A 13603-nucleotide genomic window follows, 5' to 3' on the forward strand; every position below is an offset into this window, starting at 1 on the left:
ATCCTCTCCTGCCTCTCTCCGTCTCGGCTTGGCTAACTTTACTCTGGTTCAATGTATCTACTAAAAGGAAGTAACAAATCTTCAATTTCTGGTTTCAATATTGATTGTCATAGAGCGGAAACAGTAAGAGCAAGATGTCTATTTAAAAAATAAAAAATAAAGTAAAATAAAATAAAAATGGATTCAGGGACTCCAAACCAATCTTTATTCCTCCACTGAAACCGGAAATTGTATAAAAATACTGCCAATTCCGATTTTAATATATATTTCTATGGATCAAATACGATAATAGATTTCGAGAAATATATATATGGATTCAGAGTCAAGACCATGTCCCACCTCTGACACTATACAATTATTAAAACTGTAATGATAAATCTATTCTTCCGCATATTCGTATTTATCTGGACGAGATCTCTAAAATTTCGAAGTCTACCCTAGTTTCATATTATTATTATTATTATTATGCTGCCAAATCGAATTAATTTCACATCTACTAAATGAGGCATTTCTCTTTCTTTTGAGACAATAATGTTCTTCATATATATTATACAAGTACTGTCGTTAACTCTTTACTGAGAAGAAACATTAACCCTCCTATTCCTTTGGAGCTAAGTTCAATATTAGAAATAACACAAGTTAGGAGGAAGGAAGGAAGCCGATCTATGCTGCCTTCGTTCTTCCTTCTGGACAGATGAATTTCTCCGGGGAGAATGAAAGCATCTTCGGTGTCGACTCGACTCACGCTTGGTTGAGCTGGAGAGCAACAGGGAAATATTTCCCGCACTCCCGACTTGGATTAGGTTTTCGATGACCAAGCTCACCACAAGCGTTTTCTTCCAAGAACTTTCATACTTCAACGCTCCTTCTACCACCACTCCAAATCGCCACATCTAATCCTTTAGAGCAAGCCGAAAAGCCTTCACTACGCACGTACTGGAAGATCCCTGACGGCTAAAGACAGCTGCCTGACCTATGAACGACCGAAAAATCATTAGCATGGAAAGCTGCAAGCTATGAAAAATGGCCAAAAGTATGCGCTTTTTTATTGTCTTTTTTGATAATATTGCGTCACAATGTAACAAAGAACATCCGTCAAAAATCTAGAAGCTCGTTTGCTAAATCATTTTTGAACATCTGTGAGTATACAGTTGAAACTCGTTATATTGTGCCTCGAAACAAGTGACTATCGAGGGTGCATGTATTCCGAAGTCTAGCTGAACTTCCAACTTCCTTTATGCATGCAATCCAGTGCGAATTTCGAATATTTTTGGAACCGAGAATTGTTCCACGTTCGTCTTCAGATTTCACAATCATATTGAACCTGAAAACCGGTCGCTCTGTTATTTCTGAATTTTCTAGTTGTAACTGTTCTCGCTTGGGTATCAGTCAAGATAACAATGGTTCCAAGCATTGAAAGAAATATATACAGTAGAAGAAAAATTAAAAATAATTAAGACGGTTAAAAGTACCATATCAACAGCTAACATATTTCTCGAATGTGCAATAGCAGAAGGTGGAATAGCTGAATACAGGGCTGAATGAGAAGTGAAGAAAAGTTGCGTACTGTTTTGTCTTTTGTCGAAAGTAATGAAATGAAATGAAATATTTGAGTTTCACGTCCCACGGTTATGCCGGTTAGGCTAAAGGAGACGCTGATGATGAGAAATCAATTAAATGGTGGAAAAAAGGAAGTGGGACGAAACGGGAGAACCCCGAAGAAACCCACGCACACGGTGTTCGTCCACCACAAAGTTCACTTGACGTGAGCTGGGATCGAACCAAGGACCACATGAACCAGAGGTGAACGTTCTACCACTGAGCCACCGCGGCCTCTTGTCGAAAGTAATATTGGACTCCAAAGAAAAGAGGAAAAAAGTTCCACTCGTGAAGATAGTGAAGCTGGCTGCTTCTAATGTTATGTGAAGTTCCTTCAAAAACGAAGTTATGTTACGTTAATATTGTTTATAAAATAGTGGAAGTTTCTTTTAGCTACCATATAATATTAAGCTTCATATCACGGTAAGATTATAAAAAAGAATGTATAACATCTCCCCTCCAACATCCGTGATTAACGTGTTTAAAAATTCACTTTTTGACGGCATGTACAAATTGCTATTTAACTTCGTTTTAAGAGAAATAAAACCTTATTGTCTACGAATTATCAGCTTCATAATCCTTACCTTATCTAAAGTTTAATAGAACTACGTAATAATACACGAGATGTATGTAACTATTCTGAGGCTGAGATATTACTAATCATTATTAACAAACTCGGATATAGTTATGCTCGATTAACATTCACGGTGAATTATACTAAGAACAAAAGTCAATTATCTACACATTACGCATCCTATTACTATTATATTATGTATTCATTGTCATTCTAGTAATTGCTGATTTAATGATTCTGTACAAATTCAAGAAGCTAGTAAACTCATTTACTAATGACATTTTGTATGGAAGTCAAATATAATAGACGCTTAATAGACACATTACCAGTTATGTGTTACGAAATTACCATTCCTCTCTGAATTTCGATTGAGAGTTTAGTAACGTCGATTATTAGAGAAGTTATATCATACTGAAACTATGTTAATACTAGTTAATGAATTTATGTTATGATTCAAGTAACAAGCAAAAATGGCAAATATGGGATTCATGATAAGTTTCATGCAATACATAACGTAAAAAATACTAAAACAATATTTCATATTGATTGGTTAATGCCATATCTTTAGACGCGTTGTACTGGGTTTGATTCCTAGTGTACAGTCTCCCCAAAGGTATTTATTGGTATTCAGTCAGCTTCCTGAAGAAAGTAAAACAACTTAAATTAGGATGAAAGGAAGCTTGCATCTACACCAATGTACTGCAGTACTGTGTTGATCATTCCACAAGATCTTTGGGCTGCTACAACCATTCCGAAGTTATAACGCCACACTTCAATTTTAGTGTCAATATACCAGTTCTTAGTAATAGTTACTGTAAACTAAATTTAATTATACACCCGACAGAATATCCGTTTACAAGAATCGTATCCGTTGCAGGATTACTGACAATTATAGTAATTCTTCTTACAGTAACATAGTTCTATAAATAACCAACCACAAGACACAACTGCACATAATTTCAAAAAATCGAAAATAGTTAAAATATTATGAAGCACCTAATACTTACTCTTGTGTTGTTTCGTTCGGCTTTTAATTCCGCTATTTCTTCTTCTCGTTCTAACAGGTGTTCCCGCGCCTGGTTTAATTCTTTGGTTAATGTAGCGAATTCCTGGAAAAGAGAAATTCACACGAATGAGTATGTGGTTGAAGAAACATAGGTAAGTCAATAACAAATATAAAGTGGAAAAATAGTTTTCAATACCGAATAAAAATAGTAAAATTTATATTTGACTCAAGCAAATTTGGTGATTACATCTTAAGACTGTATTTTCAGAAAGTATCCGAGTTTGTACGATAAATTCACAAGTACAGTGGACTCCCAATTATCAAGCGTAATGTAAGGGAAGAGTAGACAGGTTACCAAAAAAGCCGGACACGGAAGAAGTTTTATACTCTTACTCTTTGCCCTACCCATACCATTAAAAACACACTTTTCATACCAAAATCCATTCTTATTCATATTCCTGACATCGTACATATCGGTACTTTATAAATGTTTGTACTTTTAAAAATAAATATTACAGAAAAAGGAAATCCCAAAATAATAATAAAAAAAAGCTTCACATTTTAAAATGAATACATATTATAATCCCTAACCTAATTGCATGAAAGAAAATTACGTACACTGTACATACACACAATTTTAAAGTAAACAAAACATTATTGAAGAAGACAGACATAATTCTTGAAAAAAAAAAAAATGTTTTCCTTAAGATACAAAATTCACAGATCTTGGTTTCTGAAAAAGTTCTTAATAGAGGTCTACTTTTCCATGACAAAGTCGCGTCTTTATGAAGGCGTTACAAGTTGAGTAGATGTTAATTTAAAAAAAAAAAAAAAAAAAATAGTTCTTTCATATTTCTTTTTTGGAACTAGTATGAAAGCCAGACAGTCGCAAGTCGGACACTCAGAAAGTATTGTACACTGCGATTATTATTATTATTCATATTTTCATTCACACAAACTGGAATTTATGCGCAATTTTGAAAAAAAAAAAAAAAAATCGTCCCTTAAAACAAGTACGGTATGGGTAAGGCCTAGTCGTTTAATTCAGATCTATAACGGAGGGCGGTTTCAAAATTCAAGAGAGAGAATTTTAAAGATGACTCTGTCACAGGATCACTTGGATTCAGTCTCGAATCACAGACTCGTTTTGAGCTGGAAGCGGCAGAAATATTATATCTACAATAATATTGCAGTGTTGATAATATCCATTAATCGAGCTCAAATATGAATGTGTTCGATGTCCTGTGTTACATTATTTCTTAATCAACATACAGTGGTAGAGCGTTCAACTCTCGTGCATGGGATTCTTGGTTCGATCCCAGCTCGCGCCAAGTGAACTTTGTGGCAGACAAACACCATGTACATGGGTTTTCTCGGGATTCTCCCGTTTACTGCCAGTTCCCTCATTCCACCATTTATTTCTCTTTACTGACTCCGACAAAACTGGTTTCGTTTTTCTTAATCTACATACCAAAATCTGAGTATTCCGAAGATGATTTTATTTTATTCGTTTTCACACTGAAAAATAATACAGTGGTTTGGACCATACATTATAACAAGAAAATTAAGTAAAAAATGTATTTTGGCTCAGCGGCACTGCTCATATTTTACACAAGTATTTTTTAAAGGCTCGTTCGTCTAGGTTTTGAAATTTTTCATACGAAAAACACGTTGCTTACGTTTTCTGTGATTCCCATGTGTTTATATCATCTTTCACTATGGTGCTTTGGCACACAACACAAACGCGCACAAAGAAAAAAAAAAACTATAAAAAACTATAATGATAGATTTCGCGAGAAAAGGGGCAATAAGAGACAGAAAGAAACAATAGAGAATCCTGGTTACAGTTACGTCAGCAGATTCGAAATTCTTCGTTTATATGATAGAATTGGGTAGTCTCTGAATCACTGAGTCACAAAATTTATGACTCGATTCAACACTAATATAGAGGAATCCACTAGTATTTATACACAATGTATTTTGTCATTTGATGAAGTGAAAGTAAAAGAAAAGGTTCTTGTGATACAATTATTTATGTGATATGCTAAAACTAAACAGTTTAGCGCATCGACCAAAATTTAATATCCATATTTGATCCACCATACCGACTTTTTAGCACACACATGTATATTATATATATACATAAAATAACCGTTACCATTTCAAAAGTTACCCTACAAATTGAGAAGTTACATATAGCCATTACCTGTAACCAGAGCTGGATTTAGGGGCTGGGTGCAAAGGTGCACATGCACCCCCCTCCCTTCGTTGTAAATATACACTGCCTAAAGTGAGAAGCTACACTGAGAAAAATCCATTATCCGGACAGCGGTATATTGTACAAATACAAGGATTCGTTATGTTTACTAAGGAAATCTGTACGGAGCGTACTTTATCCATATACTACACAGGTACTGCCTTTTACCCGCTTAGATATTACATCATTTCGCTGCAGAATGTCTGACATCTAACAATCTTCTGTATTTTACATACATATACGTATGTTAAGTACTTCAGTTATACGTTATATACGTCCATCTGTACGTGAGATCCAGACCGCCTATAGACACTCTTTCTTTCGCCATGGCTGACGTCATTGAACTACCGTCTTTTGCTTGCGAAACGAGGTTGTTACAATCGGAAAAGGAGAGAGGAAGGAAACAAAAACCTGGGTAAGTGCACTAGTTAACTATTACTTTAGTTAAATACTAGCAGCGTTCACCCCGCTTCGCTGCGGTCACCCCGGAACGCAATAAACTTTGTTTCTTAGATAATTTTTACTTTTTCGCTTTCAAGTGATATGATAAAAACCATAGAAGATTGCAGTAAATGTTAACATTATATCGCCTGTCATTTATGTTAACCCGCCCCGCTTCGCTGCGGTCACCCCGGAACGCAATAAACTTTGTTACTTAGATAATTTTTACTTTTTCGCTTTCAAATTGCAGTAAATGTTAAAATTATAGCGCCTGTCATTTATGTTAACCCGCCGAGTCACATGGTCATGCGGGTTGCATATAAATACGTTTATTTTTACCTATGATGAACTAATAACAAAGGATTTGTACGTATGGACACTTGAATGGTCAATTATCTCAAGACACTGGTAATTAAAAATTAAAGTGATATGATAAAAACCATCTAGGGTCCAAATCCTAATAACCCCCCAAAAATGAAAGAAATTGGTTCAGCCGTATTAGCGTGATGAGTTCACAAAGGATTTGTGCGTTCTCTTTTATATATATAGATTCCATTAATTATATATTCTTTTAGTGTAACTTGCTTTAGTATAGTACTAAGTAAGTAATATAGTTTATGACTACAACTCGTTAATGATTGAGGAGAATGGAATGGGTGAATCTGAATTTTGAGAAATCTTTGAATATTAATGTTTTGAAACATTTTACGTTACAAGGTAGCAAAATGAATGTTATGTGTTTATTCATTCCGTTTTATATGTGACGATTTATTACGTGGTGCAGAGTTACTACAGGACTGCTTAACATAATTGCTAAGAAACCGTTTTCAGCGCGAAAATTCCCTTGTGTAGTGAAGATTTAGGCTTTAGGTCTCTGGGCTTTCGGCATCAATGGCCTTGTTAGCCCGTCACATATGAGGGATGACGTCCCTCGATGAACACACTATCCGGGTAAAGGAAGGGAAGAAAGGATTGGGGAAGGAAGAAAACGGCCTGGGACCTATATGTTAGGTACCACTCCGGCATTTTCCTGCTGTGAATGAGGAAAACCCAAGGAAATCTCATTCAGGATGGCTGGACTTAAAATCTTTTGATACTTTTTCGACTGAGGAAATCGATCCCCAACGGGATCGAACCCGGGACCGTTCGCACCGAAGGCGAGAGCGTTAGCAACTACGCTACGCGGGGCCACTTGTGTAGTCTAGAAAACTCATTTTTATTAGGATATTTGCATTTTTTTTTTTTTTACTTTTAGTTTAACGCCCCATGATTGTACATAAACGTAAGTGAGAAGGTGACGATGAGATACATGATAATGGTGGAATCAAGAAAATGTAAGGAAACTGGAAAGTCTTAAGAATAACCACACCTACAGTGTTCACCAAAAGGCTATTTGTCGGGAGCAGGAATCGAACCAGGGACCTAACAGGTCAGAGGTAAGCGCTCTACTACAGAGCTTTCTTTTGTTTAAAGAACTTGTTTACATTGAAATATATATATTTGACGAAGATATTGATATATTTTACAGCCTCACTGAAATTTTAAAAAAAAAGTAGTCAGGGAGAGCTTACTTGTCAGGTTTTTATTTTTTAAATTTAATTTGATTTGATTTCTATTTATTTATTTTTGCTTGTTATGTTCCCTAGTTAATTAATGTTTGGGTTACTGAGAATTAAAACCTTTTTAGTATTATTGTTATGGCATCACTTTGGAACCAAAAAGTTTGATTTTTTTTTTCTTGTGTTTTCATATAGGAAGTTGGTAAGTTTGTGCCTTAGCATTGGTTTGGTTTCTACTGTAGAACGTAATTGAAGGTCATGTTGAGTTGAGTCTTGGCGGGTTTGAGTTCGTGAAGTGTCAGGCACTGATTGTGCCCCTGTCTTCTGTCTGTGATGTTTCCTGGTTTTGGGCAGTGACGTATTTATGTTGAGGAGTACCAACGCAGGCCGCGTAACTACAACACAGCTTCAACACCTACGAGTGCCAGGCGTTTGAATTTCACCCTTCGTTCCGGCGTGACTAATGCAGTATAGTACTAGGTTCAAATTCTATGGCTGGTAAAAACGGTATGGTAAGAAACACAACGTAATAGTTATTAGTTTAATTAGTGTTTCTTCATAGTATTGTTTCACTATTTCTAGAAGGAATTAACTATTAACGAAGTAATGAATAAGCAAAAACACACTTTGATTGACGTTTACGATTTCTCATACTCCATTGAGGATGTTTTGATCCTCAGTTGCGCAAACATCCAGTGTGCGTTTTTTTTTTTTTTTTTTTTTTTAATTTTTTGTTGCTTACACTGCCTTACAGATGAGGGTTATAGTTAAGGAGCCGTACTTCCCATTTAGGGAAGGACGAGAAACGCCATACTTTCAGGAATTATTCATTGACTATCTAGGACAGCGTTTCCCAACCGGTGCGCCGCGGCACACTGGTGTGCCGTGAATGGGCCGCTAGTGTGCCGCGAGGAAGTCGAAGCAAATTATTAATTCTATAGCAATCAAATTGCAAGACGAAGGAAAAATGTATATTTTTATTTCACATTACTATGAACCTCTACTATGAATCTACAACTTTAAGTTTCATACCGTGTTACTTTTCTGTACATTTTTAATGTTGAAAATATATATTGGTTATCATTGTTGTAACTATTATTGCTTCTTTATTGTTGCAGACTATTTTGTAACTTGAAAATTTAAAATAACATTCAATCCTTTCGACAAATTAAATACATTTGTATTTTAAAAGTAAAAAAGATTTGTTTGTTCGTTCGTTATTTAGTGATCTTACTTCTTAGTGAAAGGTTGGATACAGTTTTCGAACAAGAAAGCTTAGTTTTAAAAACCTGAGTCCAATATTTCATTGCAATTGTTTTATATTTTTAAATTAGAATGAAAAATAAGCATAATAATTTACCACGGGGAAAAAAAACAGTGATTGAGCTTTCTTCTCTGTGAGAAGGAGATCAATAATCGCAGAAAAAATACTAGTTTTATATTTACAAATAATAATATCTATGAGTGCGCCGCGAGAATTCAAGTTACATCCGTAGTGTGCCGCAAGTTGAAAAAGGTTAGGAAACGCTGATCTAGGATGTTAAAAAGCAGGTAATAGACTGAGTTCTTGCCCTTGTACTTCGGGTGTTTAGGTAGTGCAACAATAAGATGTATCCTCGTGCACGGGAGATGAGAAGTACCTGTTCTTAACTATTACCCAGATGGGTTCCCTCGTGGCTAAGTGGTTAGTGTACACGCCTTTGGCGTGGGACACCCGGGTTCGATTCCCGGCCGGAGCTTATGTGGTTCGGATTTCACGTTAATCTGTAAGTCCATGTCTCATACAGCCTTGCTGCTGAAAGGAACGTTAAAATCAACTCAGCACTGCTTTACAGATGCAATTGTTCGATTCCGAGTTTGAATGGAGCTTTTTACGGGCAGGGGGTGACTTTTATATATACAATCCAAGCATTTTAGTTATCAGTCAGTGATGTAATATATATATACAGTAATATATACTGTAATATATATATACAGTATATATATATATATTACAAAATTGAAAGTGACTAAGTTTATGACTCTCAATCTCTTAGGGCCGCGGTGGCTCAATGGTAGAGCGTTCACCTCTGGTGCTTGGGGTCCCGGGTTCGATCCCAGCTCCCGCCAAAAAATCTTTGTGGTGAACAAACACTGCGTGCGTGGGTTTCCTCGGGATTTTCCCGTTTCCTCCCACTTTCTTCATTCCACCATTTCATTCATTGCTCATCATCACCGTCTCCTTTAGCCTAACCGGCATAACCGTGAGACATAAAACTCAAAGATTTCATTTCATTTTCATTTCCATTGTAGCTCTCCCCGCAACCAGTGTTGCCAAAATGTTGACAATAAGTTTGCGAAACGAGAGGTGGCGACTCGAATTTTGGGTGAAAAGTCGCTATAAAAAATAATCGAGAAATTCATTGTCTATAAGCATTGTTTTAAAGTTGTAGATGTAAACTAAACAATATGTTCTACTCACTGCCGCAAATCCCGGGGGGGGGGGGGGGATGACGGATACATGTCCCCTCCAATCTTGGAACTGAGGGGGAGTTTTCCCCAATAATCCGATTTGAAATGTGTTTTTTGGGAGAAATTTGATGATTTTTGTCCAATTGCTACAAAGGAACGTGAGATAAAATAGACGTCTCCCAGAATAAGCCTCAAATCTGCAGCTTCCCAATGCTGAAGACAACTCTGATACTCCACAACATTGTTTTTCAACTTCATAACTATTTTGGACATCGCAAAATAAAAAGTATGGTAACGGTCTTACCCTTCCCCCCCAATGTTGAAGACAGATTTGCGCCGCTGGTTCTACTCACATCTTTGTAAACAGGGCGCAACCAATCCTTGAATTCAGGGATCATTTCAGATTGTTTCGGGTACTTTTGTTCATATTGTGGAGTCAAAATAGTTCCGAAATAATTAACACTACAGTACTTACGTTAAGCAATTTTTTGTAAAAGAAAAACTGCAGAATAATTAAAAGACCCCAAAGAACAAATATAACAAACATCCACATCGCCTTTATTCACGCATCTATAGCTAATCTTTTTGCTATCGGTAAAGATGTATTACGTGTGTCTCTCAACGGAAACTGCGAACTAAAGGACATCAAGTTTGTAGTTCTTCTTCGTTCGAGGACAAGGGCAACATAACAATGCAGGATTGTGGGCCAGTGGGTACGCTGTATTTCCAAACTCTTCATCACTTGCGCTGATTAAAACAAACAAACAGAAAAAAGAACAAACAGAAGCATTATTAGTTCAAAAACTGTTTTGAACTAATAATGCTTCTCTACAGATGAAAATTTTGTTTGCAGCAAAAAGTCGCTAAATGTATAAGTAGCTGAATCGTCATTTAAAAATCACCCATAAAAGTCTCCAATCGGAAAAATTATTCGTAGGGCGACCATACGTCCCGTTTTGACCGGGACAGTCCCGTTTTAGGGGCGTTTCCCGGCCTTCCCGTCAGTAGATGGAAAAAAGTAGTATTCGTCCCATTTTATGTAAATGAAAGAAGTAAATAACAAACCCAGTACCTTTACTCCTTTTAAAAGTATTAATAACAACAAAGAGGCAAAAATTGAACTGAAATTCCCTATATTAAACATACTCTATAGTTCGTAGTACTGCTCGAAAGACAGCAGAGATTTAGCAGTTGGTTGTGTGTTGAACAAACTTCAACGTGTCTTTCCTTTTTCATAAGTACCCGCTCAGTAACTAAGAGAGAGAGAGGGGGAACTCTGATATCAAGGCACTGATAAATGAAATGAAATGAAATTTTTGAGTTTTACGTCCCACGGCTAAAGGAGACGGTGATGATGAGAGATGAATGAAATGGTGGAATGAAGAAAGTGGGAGGAAACGGGAGAACCCCGAGAAAACCCACGCACACGGTGTTTGTACACCACAAAGTTCACTTGGCGGGAGCAGGGTTTGAACCCGGAACCCCAAGCACCAGAGGTGAACGCTCTACCACTGAGCCACCGCGGCCCCAAGGCACTGGTAAGAACAAAGGTTGATCTAAAAGCCAGAACCTATCCCGTTATTAACTGAAAATTTTATGGTCACCCTACGCTATCGTTGAGGTCGAATTCCCCTGATTTAGTGACTTTTCCCAAAATTGGCAACATTGACCCCCACCGAACAACACCGAGTCATCTGTAGCCTAGCAAGCATAATAGTGGGACGTAAAACTTTTATTTCATTTCGAACAACAGCCCCAGAAACCTACTGTTATACCATTCCCAAAACACCCTTTTGTACAATTCTCCCTATTCGAAAAAAATTGTAAATAGCAGGGTTCATACATAAATATGGAACTCAATTTCCCTGAATTTTCCAGGTTTTCCAGGTATTAATTTTGCAATTTCCAGGTCTAGTGGAAGAAACTAATAATACGAGAAGACAAATTTTAAGAATACTATATTTATATATTTGAGAATGGCCACCCTTCTCCCCAATGAACGATTGCAATTAAATATTGAGTCACAAGAAAATAAATAATCAAAACAAATAAAATTTAAGTTGAAAAATATTAAGTTGAGAAGCCTACTAAGGGAATTAATTAAACACTTTTGTTCCATACTTGAATACATTCAAAATATATAAAAATATTGGGTTGGGAAAGAAAAAAGGGCCCGCGAGATTTTAACTGATTCTTGTAGTACTCGACGACAGAAATCGATTACTGAAAGAATTTTCAAAATCGGCGCAGGCAAATATGGAGAAAATCATATTTTCATGTACCTGTTCAAAATGGGGAAGGAAAAAGGGCCCGCGAGATTTTAACCGATTCTTGTAGTACTCAACGAGAGAAATCGACTAGTGAGGGAATTTTCAAAATCGGCGCAGGCAAGCATGAAGAAAAACCCATTTTCATGTACCGGATCAAAATGGGGAAGAAAAAGGGCCGCGAAATTTTAACTGATTCTTGTAGTACTCAACGAGAGAAATCGACTAGTGAAGAAATTTTCAAAATCGGCGCAGGCAAGCATGAAGAAAAACGCATTTTCATGTACCGGTTCAAAATGGGGAAGAAAAAAGGGCCCGTGCGATTTTAACTGATTCTTGTAGTACTCGTCGAGAGAAATCGATTAGTGAAGGAATTTTCAAAATCGGCGCAGGCAAACATAGAGAAAATGGCATTTTCATGTACCGGTTCAAAATGGGGAAGGAAAAAGGGCCCGCGAGTTTGAACCGTTACGATGTATGTTCACGAATGTGCTCGTCTTCTCAAATTTAGTTAATTACTGTAGCACTGAAACATGTGACACAGAGTCACATTGTGGATGACTCTGCAATCGGCAACCACTGCACATATACTCCTCCAGTCCCACAGTTTTATTATTTCGATCCATTCCTCACGTGCTAACGGCATGGTTTAACATCTGCAAGAAAGAGGTAAATGTAACGTTCAATTGGCAATAGCTTTTCACCAAATTAAGCTGCATGAAATCTGATTGCATTTTTGACATACTGAGAAAATTCTAGCCCGTGGCCATATGTATCACATATCCCACCAGTTCATAATAAAAATTTTGAACACAAAATTACGGTCGTCCGTGTGATGTACTCCCAAAAGGCCTAATGTGTATCACCCACCTCACATTCAATGAAACCACATCCGTGTAGAATTTAGAAAGGAACTTCTTATGATGTATACAGTATGTCTCAAAAGTTCCCTGACATAGTGTAACTCTGTTATTATCAGAGTTACAGCAAAATGTAAGAGGAAAAATCATATCGAAATATGACGTTTTCAATCTAAAGTGAACACTTTTTTTTTTTTTTTTTCAAAAAAAATCGGACGAGATATTTGTGCTGTATACTCTTTATGCACCCAAATTTAAATGAAAATGCAACGTTGTCATTTACCTGGACCCACAACATAAGTGAATGAAGTTCCTGTTTGAAACGGGGGCTGGCCATCGAAATGTTGGCGCAAAAGAAAGTAACTTCATTCACTTATGTTGTAGGTCCAGGTAAATGGCAACGTTGCATTTTCATTTCACATTAGACGCATAAAGAGTGTACAGCGCAAACGAGTCATCCGATTTTAAAAATTCCTTCACTTTAGATTGAAAACATCATATTTGGAGATGCTTTCCTCTCCTACATTTTGTTGTAACTCTGATAATAACAGAGTTACCATATGTCAGGGGACTTTTGAGACACCCTGTA

General features: G+C 36.7%; 1 protein-coding gene across 1 annotated transcript in view; it reads right to left on the minus strand.

Moving 5' to 3' along the window:
* Window positions 1-13603, minus strand: part of LOC145680975 (liprin-alpha-1-like) — a 420696-nt gene that overhangs the window by 255472 nt on the left and 151621 nt on the right. Inside the window, exon 3 of the mRNA XM_081752211.1 lies at window positions 3181-3282. Within this exon, the coding sequence (XP_081608337.1) occupies window positions 3181-3282 (102 nt within the window). The remainder of the gene's footprint in view (window positions 1-3180; window positions 3283-13603) is intronic.

This window comes from Thermobia domestica, chromosome 3, assembly GCF_964235325.1.
Source record: "Thermobia domestica chromosome 3, izTheDome1.hap1.1, whole genome shotgun sequence".
Classification (NCBI taxonomy): Eukaryota; Metazoa; Arthropoda; class Insecta; order Zygentoma; family Lepismatidae; genus Thermobia; species Thermobia domestica.